The sequence below is a fragment of the Strix uralensis genome, chromosome 5, assembly GCF_047716275.1.
Source record: "Strix uralensis isolate ZFMK-TIS-50842 chromosome 5, bStrUra1, whole genome shotgun sequence".
Taxonomy (NCBI): Eukaryota; Metazoa; Chordata; class Aves; order Strigiformes; family Strigidae; genus Strix; species Strix uralensis.
The window spans coordinates 81,284,509-81,299,383 of NC_133976.1; the positions used below are offsets into that span (position 1 = coordinate 81,284,509).

The window sequence follows — 14,875 nt, forward strand, 5'->3', positions numbered from 1 at the left end:
CTGTTCCTTTTATTAAGTCCAGCTAGTTCTTGTATTGGCCACCTGTAGAGTTACAATAATAATCTCTCCTTGTCGGCAAGAATGGCTACTTTACAGATACCTTCAGCATCAAGACTGATCAGCACAAAAATGGACACCAGAAAGCAGAACAGTACATTAAAAGAGCAGCTGAAACTACAACTGCACAGTGATTTGGTAAGATTAAGATTCTGCCATTCAAGTGATTTAAGTAGTAAACAAGACACCACCACGCAAACAATTGGAAGTCACTAAGATGGGTATAGATTATGGTTATTTTGTATCCATGAGACACACAAAAAAAAGAAACTTAATTAAAAACGTCAGTTCAGACCTCAGAAGAAATAAAAGACCAAATCAAAGGAACAACAGCACATATGTTAGTTTCATAAAATGTATGTTCTGTAGAATACCATATAAGAATAAAGAGTAGTCAGTAATACACAAATTCCCTGGATCATTTGCTATTAAATATTTTATACAACGTGAGGAACAATGTGCCTTTTGCACAGACAGCATAGTAGTGAATCAAACACAAATCATGCCTACAACAGTAGAACCTAGAGTTTCCAACTGGAATCAGAGATCACACTTTCTGTTGCACTAAAATAAAGGAAAACGCATCTTAGTCCTAAACAGTTCAGGAACAGAAGCAAAAGCTGCCATGGAATTACAAATACAAACAGACACCCAACTTGTGCAAGATCCATGGACAGGCAAAGATAACAGCACTAAGGAGAAGGAAGAGATGTTTGCATCTTCAGTTATGATGCCAGATATGTAGTCATATTCTGCTTTTAGTTCCATAAGTTTAATGTGATTTTGAGCAGACTTGGTCATACCAGCTGCAGTGCCTTTTAAATACAACAGATTTTAAACACAGCCTTGGATCAAAAAGTCCATTAACAGTTCCATGACAGACTAACACAGATCATTCATATCTGCCACAATTATATAATATTTCTATAAGGATTTGTTACTGGTCATAGCCAAAGAAGAAACCTGGAAGGCTTCCACTTAGACCTTGTATTACTGTCCCTTAGTGCTCCTTAGGTTCTTTAACAAACGCTAGGGATACAATTTTAGAGGAAATTGTTTAACATATCAGTACATTTTACCGAAACAGCCCCTTAAGGCTCGTCATGTATTTAGGTACTCAAGTTTGTTCTTTACCCAAATATTGTCTCTTTTGCTCTTTCTACATGTGAAAAAACACACTTTAACTTTACAACTATACCTGTTATGAAAACCTGTTCTACACAAGTGTTACAGAAAGCCTTCTATTAAAGTGTTTAAAAATTAAAGGATGGCATCTTTTGAAGCTTTCATTGTTAGTTTAACTGTATTATTTCCAGTAAAGTTAATCTAAACATTGCCTTCAGTAATAAAAAGTGCACAAGCACCAAGTGCTTCTTAAACCCTGACCAGGCAAGAATCACAGCAGCACAGCTGCATGAATGTAAGTGCATGCACACATACACTGTAACAAGAGGGAAAAAATTCTATAGAATAAGAACTCAGAAAGGTATATGGCACTGCTGGTATCTCAACACTGAGTTCAACTGCTACATACCAAACAATTAACAACCAGAAAAGCTTATGTGCCTCATCTCCATCAAAACCAAAGTCCAAATCCTAGTGTAACGGTTTTGCAATCTTGCAAGGATATGATTAAATCTTTGCAAGTATGTAACTGAAGCTTACAGTAAAATGTACCTAAAGTTAAACGTAACAGCTTTGGTGAACTTTACAGCTCCTTCATCAGTTTTCTCCAGATTGGATTCTAAACCTACAGAAAAAAACTAAGAGACCTCCAAACACAAAGCAACGTGTACTACAGAACACAGACATATATACATATGTAGCCAAGTCCCCTGGGTTTGTTTTTTGTTGTTGTTTTTGTTATTTTTATGTTCTACAGACAATCTTTATAAAAAATTAGTTTCATCTTATGCATACTATATTACAGGCATATTTCTACCACGTGAATAAATACTTGTAATATATTAAAAAAAATCAGAACATAAATCTTGCCTTTGAAAACTTACCAATGCCCAATATATTTAAGGCTCACTAAGCAATCTCAAATTTGTAATAATCCCTACATTGGAAAAACGCATTAGTAAAGTTTACAGTTTTTTAAAACAGTTCAACAACCTCTCTTAAATAGCTTCCCTCCTCCATAAACATATGCAGCTTTTCTTTCACCTCTCTCCTTTTACGCTTCATGTTTTTGTATTGTTGTCTTTAGAAAAGGAACAAAAGTATCAAAAAAGACACAAACAACATTCAGTTCAGCTCCTTCCAAGTTTAACAAAATTCAATTAAGTACTCAGGGTAGATCTGATTGGCGTCAAAGATAACAAAGATCTTTGGGTTCCAGGTATTATCCACACAGCTGTCATACAAGTTCACAAAACTTCCATCTTTTGAAGGAGGCCTCATGTATTTTGAATCACCATTGATATAGTCACCAGTTAATACACGAGCAAGAAACATAACTTTATCTGGTCTATGCAGATGAGGCTGCAGATTCACACCATGAATTTGAAAAGTATCTCCATGCTTCATGTCCTCTTTGCAGAAACGACTGGAATATGATGCATCTCTTGCAAAATAGGTCCCTTTCAAATAAAAAAAAAAAATCTGATGACATTCTTATCATGACAGCTTAACTACTAGAGCATGGATATAGCTATCAGGATGATGAAGGATATCTGTTCTTTTATGTTCATTAGTAATACATTTTTTTTTTTCTCTAAATCGTTAAGATTATAGCAAGATGACCAAATATTTTTAGTGGGAACACTTTAATAGGGAGATTGTCTTGTGATCTGCTTTCTTGGGCATCCCTTCCCCACGCTCCCTGGTCCTACCAGCCAGTTGTGACAATTACATTCCTTACTGCATCCTAACTGTCTTAATTACGCTTGCTGTAAAAGCAGAGCTATACTAAACAGCTCTTAGATAAACCACAGGGAGTACATCACAAAGAACACACTATAGGGAACACTTAATGTTGAACTGTTAAGATTACCAAACTGTTGTATGTGACAAAAATACTTACCTTTTCCATATACAGCAGCATGCATCCCATTTATTCTCCAGTCAAAGTTATGAATGCATATTGCTTCTACAAATTCATTACTGGTGCCATGAAATAACATCTGCTCATTAATAGTTGGGATACCTCTTTTCTTCTTTAGCTGAGCTTTTTTCCTACAGAGAACACACAATACAGCATTACAAACATCTGTACAATCAAATTAAGTTAGTACTCTGAAAATACTGCAGAGGGGACAGACCTAAAACACTCCATACATTTCACTTTCACAAGCATCTAGATGATTCTAGTATCTACAGAGATCAGAATTCTTAAGGTACATGTTTAGAAATCACACACTTCTGGATGCTGTGGACCATTTTCAGAAGAAATCCAAGATTAGGTAAAAAGGACTTTTATACCAATTTTATCAACAGTGTTCATTTGGCATTAGTTTCAGTGTGGTCACTTTCTGCAAATACATTTTTAAAAGAAAGGTATTTTTCCCCCTCCACCTACTTAAATAGCATGGTGAGAGGGACAATGAAGTTAGTGGATTATAATTACCCAGGTAAACCAGCAAAAATATTAAAAATAAAATTACCTGTATTTTTAGGTAAAATTACTTCAACATAATCATTTCATAATGGTTTTCTAAATTTATGGTTCACATACTTTCTAAAACAGGTAAGTCATGCATTGACAGGGTTACATCAACCTAGAATTTTGAAAAAAAATTATACTACACGTGAACCTATATTACAGTCTCACGGGCAGAAGGCCATGGCATACCTTCAATTAAAGAACAGATATATTTTCCACCAATCTTTTTTAAGCGACTGTCAGCTGGGTGTTCCTAAGATCCATGAAGCAGACTGCGGAGCTGTGTCTAAATCACTGAGCCATTCATAGGTATGATCCCTTGACTGTCCAAAGATGAGTAGGAATGCATCATAGCTTTGTTCTTGTCTACATACCTGAATTTTCTTCCTATAAAAGCCACAGTGCAAGGGGCTCTGTGCTACATACTTAGGTTTCTCATGCATATACTTAGATTTACCAGATTAAGCAATCTGCTTATACCTGGAGTGCACACTGAACTGGAGAAGCGTTCTCAGGGCCTACAGTTTAGATGCAGTCTGAGGAAGTCCTATCAACCAGGTCCAGGGAAAGAGACAGGCAGCAAAAATTCATCATCGTATTAATGGCATTACATTGCAATTACGCATTATTTATAAATAACTACATTTCACAGAACTGAAAATCTTGCAGTGCTTAGCTTGAAAGATGTGTTTATTCTGTTTTATTGTTGAGCTTGTTTTTTTCTCCTCCATTTAGCGCAAACTTAAATAACTATGTCTTGGCAACTTAATTTTTGTGTGTCTTTTTTTTCCCTAAAACTGCTTTCCAAATCAGAAGAATGTCAGTAGAATCTCAAGGGCATCTGGAAGGTTTCACTAATTTGTGACATATTGTGTCAGAGGCAGAGAGGTTCCAGGCACTCAAGTTCCACCCTGTTAGCAATTCAACAAAACCCAGGAGCCAAGACTCCCTGCATCTTGAGAAAACTACCTGTGTGAGGCAACACCTCTGAGCTAAGGGCTAGTACTCTGAACATTTGAAATTTTTCAATCAGCAGCCCTCTACTGTTGGCTGCTGATCTCTGACAATATATAAGGTAGCCTAGAGTAACTTCTCTTGAAACAGGGGAACAGAACAAATTTATAGAAAAGGTATATAATCAATTGTCCAGAAATGTTCTGTAACATCTTCACTATCTCTGACTAGTTGATTTCATAAACCCAATTTAAAATAGTCATTCATATGGGAACAGGCAAGTATGTTTGGACCACTACAATGATGCAAATAATCATTTAAGCAATGCTCAAATTTAATCACAGACCTTATCAATGAAACAAAACACTTGCTCAAAACCACAAAAGTTTAAGCAGCAATTGTTCCTCATAAGTAGGGGAATATACTGAGCACACTGAGCAGCTGGGTCAGCAGAATGGAGAAATGCCACAGCAGGACTTTTTGTAGATTTGGAATAGAAATTGAGGAATCCAACTATTATTAAAAAAAACTTTGTGTTAGCACTGTCTACCAGCAGTGACAAGCTAATCCAGTAAAACAAAATTAAGTTGATCCACTCAGAAGGCTCTCATACAGCTGCTTCACTGAATAAAGGAGAAACCTAAACAAAACTAAATACCCAGAGACATGCTCTTTGTGCATATGCAAGCACACAAGCTGTTTCTAAAGATGGTCAGCAATCTCACTGACCAAACACCATTTTCTACTTGCTCTACTCCTCTACAGCTCCAAACTGAGATGTATAAACCAAAATGTGCTAGACTAAGATTCATCTTCTGTTACTTTCACTTTCCCACATGGGACACCAAAAGAACTTTTAGTGAATTTGAAGTGCTGGAATACCTACTTCTTTGTAATATACTACCGGGCTATAATTTCTTCACCAGTGTGTATAAATCCACTATTCCAAGGCTGTATTTTACCCTCAACAGAAAAGCAGCTAAGCCTCAATTGCATACACTTATTCTAGAAATTTTCACTGTTAGTTGTATTTTTTTTTTGACACAGGAGAAAAGTTTTAAAACTGAAATGACTTCTCTCTACATATTTTTATATTGTACAGGTACTAAAAAGTACCTTGTTTTGTAGTTAGTTATACAGTGATGACTGTAATACTCCTGATGTATGAAATTCTAATTCCCATTCTCAGTTTTGCACTTTGAAAATATTCTAGCACAGTATCCATAGATTCAGAGTTCTTAAACCATGAATTCTACTCACTGACCAGTCAGGAAAAGTAGTACACTCTCCAAATGACATCAGTTCCTAAGCTAAGCAAAAAAGGTCATCTACCCCCCGCTGTCATCTCCACTGGAGATTCAAAGGATATTTACTTTGAAGTCTGCTTGGTATTCCTATTCTCAAAAATTAAGATTGGTATTAAGATGGTATAAATATACCTCTGCAGAAACTTATTGGTAGAAAGGTAGATCTTGAAACACAAGACCAAGCACATAAGCCTTAATACCTAAACAAGTAAATATAACCAAATAAGTAAATATAACCAAGTAGACCTGCAATTAAGAAAATTCTCTTAACCAAGAGGTTAACTCTCTTAACCAGGAACTTAAATTAATTTCCTTATGCATATTCATGACACAGCTTTAAATTAACAATTATACATCTTTCAAAAACTCATACAACTTATGCAGATTTTTAATATACATCTGCTTAGTTATTTCCTCATTATTTAACTTAGTTCAGTTGGTTTTAATAGAGTAATGCATCTTTAAAACTGATTCTCGTAGGTACTCCTTCATAGAGGCTACACAAATAATTTTTGCCAAATACAACTGCTTAAGGTTGATACTGCAAAATAAGTGGAAACAGAACTTTACACTTCCTCCTTCTTCTGGGACAGCACAATATGAAGAGGGAAAAGCAGAGAACTTAGTGAAAGCTTTGGTAGCACACTAAATGTAAAGAAATTACATGAATATGTGCTAACTGGACACTTAATTCTGTCCTAGGTTTTATAACGTTGAGAAACTAAAAAAGCCACAGATACTCATTTGCTTTGTTCACTAGAAATTAAAATAGTACAAGTCTGTCAAGGAATTATTTTACAGAAAGCTTATTTTTGCTCTCCTTACTTCACTGTAACTATCATGGGCATCTACCACATGAACATCCTGAACATCTTTAATGCATCAGTTTTATCTGCGCTACATCTACATGTAATGCATTTCTACAAGTATTACATTTCTGCACCTGCAGAAGCTACAGTCCTGAATATGGGATTATGAATACAGAGGAATGACAAATAAGAAAATTTAAGAGAGATAAAGAGTAACATTTATTTTCATTATTAATGAAAGCAATTAAACATAGTTCTGCTACATGCCTTCAAGATTTCTTTGTTAACAATCCTATGACTGTTGGTTTTTAGAAATAATCTCACCTGCAAAAAAACTCCCACAAGTCTAGATTTTGTATTCTCTTAATTCTTTTAATTCGGTGGCTATCCATTGTTTTTCCAAAGAGACTAGAAACTTCATTATATTCATTTGTTTTCTTTTGCAATGGAATAAGCTGGAAAAAAAGAGGTTAGTACAATTTCAATTCGATGCATTATTTCATTATCATGTGTTTTTGACCAATTTGCATACCAACTCTTACCTGATATGGTTCCTCAGTATTTACATTCTCCCAGTGTGAAGGCATAGGGATAGCCTCATTTTCACAGATGAAACTTCAAACAAAAAAAGGTAAAAACACATCATATCAAAGACATGAGGCATTTTCTTCCTGTCAAACTCCTGCTCCCAACAACACCGTACGCAAAACCACCCCAAACTTATACAAAACTACTTTGTGTTTTAATTCAAAGGCTGTTGTCAGCAGGTAAGGTCAAGAGGTCTTATTTTGTATTCAAATTCTGGCTTAGGTTATTATAAATTAGCCACAGTAATGAACAGTTTTAATAAACCACCTACCCAACAAAAGATAGGAATATAAATCAGAAGAGATGGTCAGAAAGGTCCACGTCATCAGGAGAGCAACACTAATTTAGAAATGTGAGAGTAGATACAGCCTGGACATTCCAAACTATCAGGCATTACAACTAGCCTAAGCCTCTGGAAACTGAGCCCTCATCTGAAGTGTTTAAAAGAATCATGTTAGAAATACGCACTTGAAAATTGTAATTGAATTTGCTTTTCAAAAAACCAAACTAAACCCTCATAAAAAGAGTGTTTTAAACATATACACCACATACATAGCAGCTTTTAAGTCTTAAAACCGGCACTAAATTAAGCAATCTCCTGAAAGTAAAGAATGGTGTCATCACATGGAAAGAGGGTACTGAATGCAATTACTCAAGAAACAAAAAACACAAGTGAATTGCCACATTATTGCATGCACTCTTCAGCAAATATCCATTAAATAAGCAGTTGACACTTCAAAAAAACAACCCTTCTTGAATATCAGTGTAAAAAGATTGCTACTACATTGCTTATTACAAATGCCAAATTTCTTTTTGAAAGTACAACCAGACTACAATTCAGAACTAAAATTATTTCTAAGAAACTATTTGGGGAAAAAGCCCCATGTATACCATACAGTCAATTTCACCTGTGGTAGTATCACTGCATAGATCAGTTTATTGTTTAGTGAGTACCAGATTTACATCAGCACAGCTCTACATCTGATCAGATGGTAAGAAACTTATAACCTAAAGCAATTAAGACTCATAAAACAGTATGTGATTGTTTTGATGCAATTTCTTGTAATTTCAAATCATTTTAGAGTAAATGATTAAAACATACAGGCAAGAAAATAGAACTCAATCTTTTTTGCTGTTACAATGATACTTCCTAATGATTTATGAAGTCATTATTACAATGGAAAAAACGACTCTTTTTTGCTGCCGCTTCTCCAGCAACTCTGATTCAACAGGTATTTACAGCAAGGGACTCCAACGGCCAAAGTCAGGCACAGCTTTAAGAACCTCGCCAAAGGATATTCAGTACACTTTGACTCTTCCACTACAAGTTCTTTACTTTCTCAGAAAAAAGACAAAAGGCAAACTAAAAATTCTTTTGTCATTCTTCTCTGAAATGTCTTCCTTCTTCACTCGACTAGCTCTCCTGCCTCATTTCACCTCTCAAATTGTTTGATGCAAAATGGAAATAAATATAAAATTTTTACTTCCATTTTACTTAGAAGAATCAGGAATAAAATAAAAATAAGGAGTCTTCCTTTTATTTCCTTACCTGAAAGCACTGATAGAAAAGGGAGCTCGCTTTATTGGACGTTGCTTAAGGGTCGTTAGGTTGGTTTGTTTCATCACTGAGCATAAAACAAGAGTTAGGGTGAAAGTTTCTAGAATTCATCTATAGCATATGAAATATTTAAGTGTCATTAAAATAACATTACTACTCCCACAGTTGCTTGACAGGAATTCCTATTTCAACAATTAACAAATCAGCATTTTTGATAAACATTTCTAAATACTGGCCTCAGAATCACTGTCATTTATAGGAGTTGGCAAAATGTGCATATATTACACAAACAAAACACCCCCATTAAATCACTGGCAAAACTTCCACTGACTTTAATACAACTAGGATGACAAAGCACATTACTACTATCCTTAATGCAAGACATCACGACCTACTAACAGCAACATTAAATGCAAACTTTAAGCAACAATTTTTATGTTTTTATTCTGGATGCGAAACAAAGGTTATTTTAAACAGACATTTCAACACAAGTAAATATAAAACTTCTTATATTGTTACATACTACTTTAGTCCCAGTACATCACTGTTTTACCCTATCCCCACTTTCTGTATTTGAAATACTATTATTTTCTTTGATTTGGAAGAGGCTTCTATTTAAATTGTGAAACAGGTATATGCTTAATCAGAAAATAAACAATCTATGGATGGAAAATTACAAAAAGAAAGGAAGTCATTACAACACACCTGTCAACAAAGGACAGATGAATTTATAATTAGATACATACTTTGGACTCCTGTAACAGTCTGTAATTTACAAGCATGGCATAAGTGAGACCTTGACAATCTACTAAAAAATCCCTTTGCCTATCTTCTCGTTATTCTGACAACAGAACTGGCTTCAACTACCTGATGAATTATAAAAATCACTTTGATGCCAGTATTTTGCAGAAAGCTTCCTTCCTATCAATGTTTCTTATAAAAACTCTGAACAGAAGAAGTTTTTCAAGCTTACAAACAGTTGCACGTTAAAGAAAAAAGGTTTAAACTTCCCAGTCCCATAGATGTATGCCACATACCACCTACAGCTGAGGTAAGCAGCACTAACATGATGGAGAGCTACTAAACAAGACATGCTACTTTATTAATAAACTACACCAGAAAATGTAACAGGGAGCTGCTTCTAAAAACTTACATGTACATTCCGGTACAGAAGACATTTCCAATCACAAGTTTTTGCACTAGATACGTGGTAAATAATTTGCTGAATGAACAAATGAACTGGTGTATCTGGCACCTGTTATTTAAATTTACTCTGTGAAAAGATACATACCTGAAAAGTCTAGTGTGTAGTTAAATTTCGCAGTAGTAAAAGAAACAGAACCATGTGGGTTTGTTTGGAAGCTCCTTTCAATATCTTCACTGCTAACAGAGCAATGACTGTTTGAATCGCTCTTCAAAATAAATGAAAAAGAACATTTAGACAAATTCAGCAATAGGTAGTTTGATGTATGGAATACATCACAGCTAATATAACTTCGTAGGTATTTACCTGAAACATATGCCATTTACCACACTCAGCCAAATAAAACCAGCCCCACTGGGTATCAGAGGTATCCATTTCTTCAACCGAACTTTCCATCTTTGGAAACAAATCTTCTGATGTCCTTTGGAGCATTTCCTGAAATATTCACACACACACACAAAAAAAGCTTTGATACTATTTGCAAAAATGCATTATTTGAGAAATTCACAAAAAAGCAAAATAAATTTGCAATACTTAAAAAAAAAAAACCCTTGGCAGGTGGAGGGAAGATGTGTTTTCTCTTTTTTAGAGAAAAATTCTCAATTTGCTACTTAACCAGTATTATCCTTTAAGTTAGTGCAACATTTTCAAAACTCTCTCAATGTCTGTAAGTGTGCCAGTAAAGGCAAGCACTATAGGCTTTATCAGATCAAAGAGAAGTGTTAAATTTCATACTGATGGTTATATGAGCAAGGCCATTCATATATACAACAGGCTCCAAGTTACGTACCACTCAGGAATGAGCTGTTGGGGTTACATCTGATAGCCTCTGATGAAAACATCTACTAGGTACTCACCAACAGTAAACAAATTAGACTGGATATCAGAAATTAGAAAAAAAATTAAGAACTAAGGCAAAGAATATAATTATTTAACTGTGCACGTCCACAGTGCATTATTCCTCAACACTGCATGAAGGTTTCTTTCCCCCATAATGCACCTACTTAAAAATGATACAGTAACATTACTGGTATTCTGTACTTGTAATTACAGAGAAACTTCACACCAAAAGCCAGAGCAGCTTCCACACAAGCAATGACTATCATAGTTAGGGTTCTGCCTGATAGAAGAAAAAGGACTGAGGAAAGGATATAGCAGAGGTCTACAAAACCATGACAAAACTGAATAGGGAATAACGAGTCAAATCTTCTTCCAACATAAGGAGACACATATCAAAGGCTGCACATGTCAAGTTCAAAACAAGTAAAAGAGAAACTTCTTCATAAAGCAGATGGAAATCTATGGAATTCCTTTTAATGGCATGCTGTGGATGCTGCAAGTTTATGGAGGTTCAAAAAGCAGACAGACAAGATCAAGCCTACCAAGAGCTATGCTGGAATACTTTCAGAACAGTCCCTGTCAGATTTCAGCTCCTCCTTCATTCATCAATAAAATCTTGAAAACTCTGAAAGTACTTGACTCTACTTGCATGTATCTCCTAACATGTCCACCCTGTCTGCCACTCCCCTCCCAGCAAAAATGGTAAGTAGTTTAGGGGAATCTTTCAGAGAAAGCAGCTCACCCTACTCCCAGAAAAGGTCAGCAATTCATCCCCTCTGCTTAACCAAGACTGGCACTCTTTCAACAAATTCCTCAGCTTAACTTTTGCTTCCAATAAGTGGAACAACACCCTCCAGCACAAGTAAGTCAAGCCATGTTTCAGTTGTTTCCTGGACACTTCAACCCAGAAAAAAGTAGAGACCTGAAGAAGCAAATACTGGAGACGACAAGTAGGCACCAGCTGGCCAGTGCTACTGAGAGCAGAAGGCACTTCTAGCACTATCCCTCCCCCTCGTTTTTTCCAAGCTAGCCCTCTGCGGTTGTTTGAAAAACAATCCCTGAAACCTCCTTGTAATAGCTAGAGACTGTATTCTAATCATCAAAAGCTCCAAAGGGCTACAAAAATCTAGATGCTTAGAAAACAGGGGAATCAGAAGTAGACCTCTACAACACATCTTTAAATTGCAGAATCTGAGGGCAAAACTACTTTAGTACAGATGGAAGGCTACAAACATGGAGAGCTGCCTCAAGTTCAAGCAGAGCTACACTAAAGGTACATTAGCTGCATGGAAAAATATTTTGATAAGAAAAACTGTTCTCTATTTCAGAGGGCATCTGCCAAGATCTCTTCTATTCCTCACAGCAATACAAAGTCACAGAGCCTATATTCTCTTTGTGTTTAAAGCACAACTGGCCAACATCTTTTGATGATAATCATTCACCTTCAACTTGACTCTTCCTCTCAGATGACTATTTGGTTATGTTCTCTCCTACAGAGAGAAGGCAGAGGTAATCTACGTTTTAAAGCTAAGAGGAAAGCAATTCAGGCTTTTTTTTGGTAAAACAGTCAGACCTCAGCTCCGTCCCAGCATTAGTTCAGGGCCTTGAATCTGATCAATCAAACCAGTAACGCCTTTTGAACAAGTTACAGAGAAGGCATGTTCACCTGTGCCCCATCAACACACTTATACTCCTCTGGGGGCAACACTACCTTCAGAATAAACCATTTACTAAGGAGACAGTTATTCCCATAGCTTTAAAAAATGTTACATTCAATCCACATGTACTACCCTCGTCACAAACTCCAGGGGAAGCAGGCAGATTCCAGGATACTTATAAGTATGGAAGAATGACCAAAAGGCATGAACAGGTAAAGCCACAAAAACAAGATAGCTTGTTATCAAAGGTGATACAAATCCAAAATGCTTGAAGGACATTGCTCAACTTACTGCTGAATTTAAAATCAAACCCACACCATTTATAAGGAGCAGGCAGCTTTTTGTCCAAAAGCACTGATTGCATGCACAGTGAGCCAAAAAAATCTCAGTGGGTTTTTCTGGATGGCAGGATGTCGACTATCAAAGATAGAGCAATGAGGGTTTTATGAGCAGTGCTGTCGCTAACACAAGGCCTCTCAACTCCCATCATTAGCACTGTTTCTACCAGTCCAGGAGCTAGCAGAACAGCTCAGGTTAAACACACTCTGACAGCAAAAGGATCCTCCTAAACAGAATGAATGCTCGTTGTGTGTTGTGCTGCGACTGAATGGCTTTACTACTACTGGTAATGCATTGCCTCATTTTTCCAGAAGTACTTCTAAGTTTGAATAATAAACATGCTTTAATGCATGTAGAATCACAGAATGGTTTGGGCTGAAAGGGAACTTAAAGATCATCCAGTTCCAACCCCTCTGCCATGGGCAGGGACACCTTCCACTAGCCCAGGTTGCTCAAAGCCCCGTCCAACCTGGCCTTGAACACTGCCAGGGAGGGGGCAGCCACAGCTTCTCTGGGCAACCTGTGCCAGTGCCTCACCACTGTCAAGGTGAAAAATACAGAAGCACCCTGATGGGCAAATCTGTCTGCCTTCTTGTGCGGCCTACTTCCATTTGGCAGATTGTGCTTTATTGCCAAAGACTCTTTTGCCTACAAACATCAACTCTGTACAGAGTTCCCTGTTGGGAACACTAGCAGTGCTAAAGGACTCTCTGGCTCTTCCTTAGAGAACAAAGTACCTGAGCAGGAGACTTGGCTGAGGTAAGAGTGCTGAGCTAGGGAGGGGCAGTGAGAAGGAAGAACAGCATTAGCACCAGTACAGGACACAACGTGAGATGACAATGCCCTCCGCAGCTGTACCACCACTTACCCCCTTTGTGCTGCAGCGGAGCACCGTTGCAGTCAGCCCCGTGACCGCCCACCTCCAGGGCTGATCCCATTAGAGCTCAGGGACATGGCGGAGCGGCCTATCTACGACCCAGACCTCCAACCGGGCCCTCGGCTTCCCCGCAGATGGTGGCCTACGCCCCCCACCCCCCTCCCCAACCTGGCCGCGCGCTGGCCGGCGGGGGCGGGAGGGGAACGGAAGCGGCCTGCGGGGCGCGCGTAGCACGGCGACGGGCGGAGAAGGAAAAAGAGGAAAGGAGCGGCCGTTTCCCCCGTCACCCTCCCGCCCGCACTCACCGCATCGGCCGCCCACCCCGGGCCTGGGCCCGGGCCCGCTCCCCACATGCCGCCTGGAGCCGGGGGGAGGCGGGAGTGAGGAGGGGGTGTGTGTGTGGGGGGATGCGTGTGGGAGGAGTCGTACGCAGGCGGCGCGCGGGGCGCGTCACCGGTCGGCTCCGGGCGCTTCCGTTATCGGCGGCAGGGGAAAGGGGCGGAGCACCAGCTGTGACAGGTCGCGCTCCATAGGTCCATCACACAGGGGGGCGTGGTCTGGCATAGAGACGGGCAACGGGATAGGCGGGTCCGGGAGGGGAGGCGGGAGGCGGGTCCGGGAGGGGTCTCTGTTGTGCCGCCGGGGAGGGGGAACACTCTGTACCGGGTAGAGCTGAGGTCTGCCTGCCTGCCATTCATGAAAGAAATGTGCGTATTTAAACATACAGCTCGGTGGAGAGGTTTGATGGGCTAAGGCCAACTGCATGAGTTTCAATAAGGCCAAATGCCGGGTGCTGCACTTGGGCCACAACAACCCCCAGCAGCGCTACAGGCTTGGGGAGCAGTGGCTGGAGAGCTGCCAGTCAGAGAGGGACCTGGGGGTGTTGATTGACAGCCGGCTGAACAGGAGCCAGCAGTGTGCCCAGGTGGCCAAGAAGGCCAATGGCATCCTGGCTTGTGTCAGAAATAGCGTGGCCAGCAGGGACAGGGAAGGGATCTTACCCCTGTGCTCGGCACTGGTGAGGCCGCACCTCGATTCCTGTGTTCAGTTTTGGGCCCCTCACTACAAAAAGGCCAT

The 14,875-nt window shown here is 38.8% G+C and overlaps 1 protein-coding gene across 2 annotated transcripts; it reads right to left on the minus strand.

Moving 5' to 3' along the window:
• Nucleotides 1-260: 260 nt before the first annotated feature.
• Nucleotides 261-14,248, minus strand: PARP11 (poly(ADP-ribose) polymerase family member 11). 2 transcript variants are annotated; one of them, XM_074871944.1, is made up of 8 exons: nucleotides 14,104-14,248; nucleotides 10,391-10,519; nucleotides 10,172-10,292; nucleotides 8,872-8,947; nucleotides 7,277-7,349; nucleotides 7,059-7,189; nucleotides 3,086-3,237; nucleotides 261-2,642 (listed from the first exon to the last, which is right to left on the minus strand). In XM_074871944.1, the coding sequence occupies exons 1-8, from the start codon at nucleotides 14,149-14,151 to the stop codon at nucleotides 2,329-2,331; spliced, it is 1,044 nt and encodes a 347-aa protein (XP_074728045.1). In that variant the 5' UTR covers nucleotides 14,152-14,248; the 3' UTR covers nucleotides 261-2,328. The 2 variants fall into 2 exon arrangements, with proteins under 2 accessions (XP_074728045.1, XP_074728046.1); XM_074871945.1 differs by lacking the exon at nucleotides 14,104-14,248 and adding an exon at nucleotides 13,790-14,079.
• Between the last annotated feature and the right edge of the window lie 627 nt (nucleotides 14,249-14,875).

Excerpts from the sequence above, each read along its gene's own strand:
- PARP11 (XM_074871944.1), bottom strand. The coding sequence starts at position 14,151 with ATGTGGGGAGCGGGCCCGGGCCCAGGCCCGGGGTGGGCGGCCGATGCG. Across the intron at positions 10,520-14,103 it reads CGGGGTGGGCGGCCGATGCG|GAAATGCTCCAAAGGACATC; the intron begins GTGAGTGCGGGC and ends TGAATATTTCAG. Across the intron at positions 10,293-10,390 it reads GTAAATGGCATATGTTTCAG|AGCGATTCAAACAGTCATTG; the intron begins GTAAATACCTAC and ends TTTATTTTGAAG.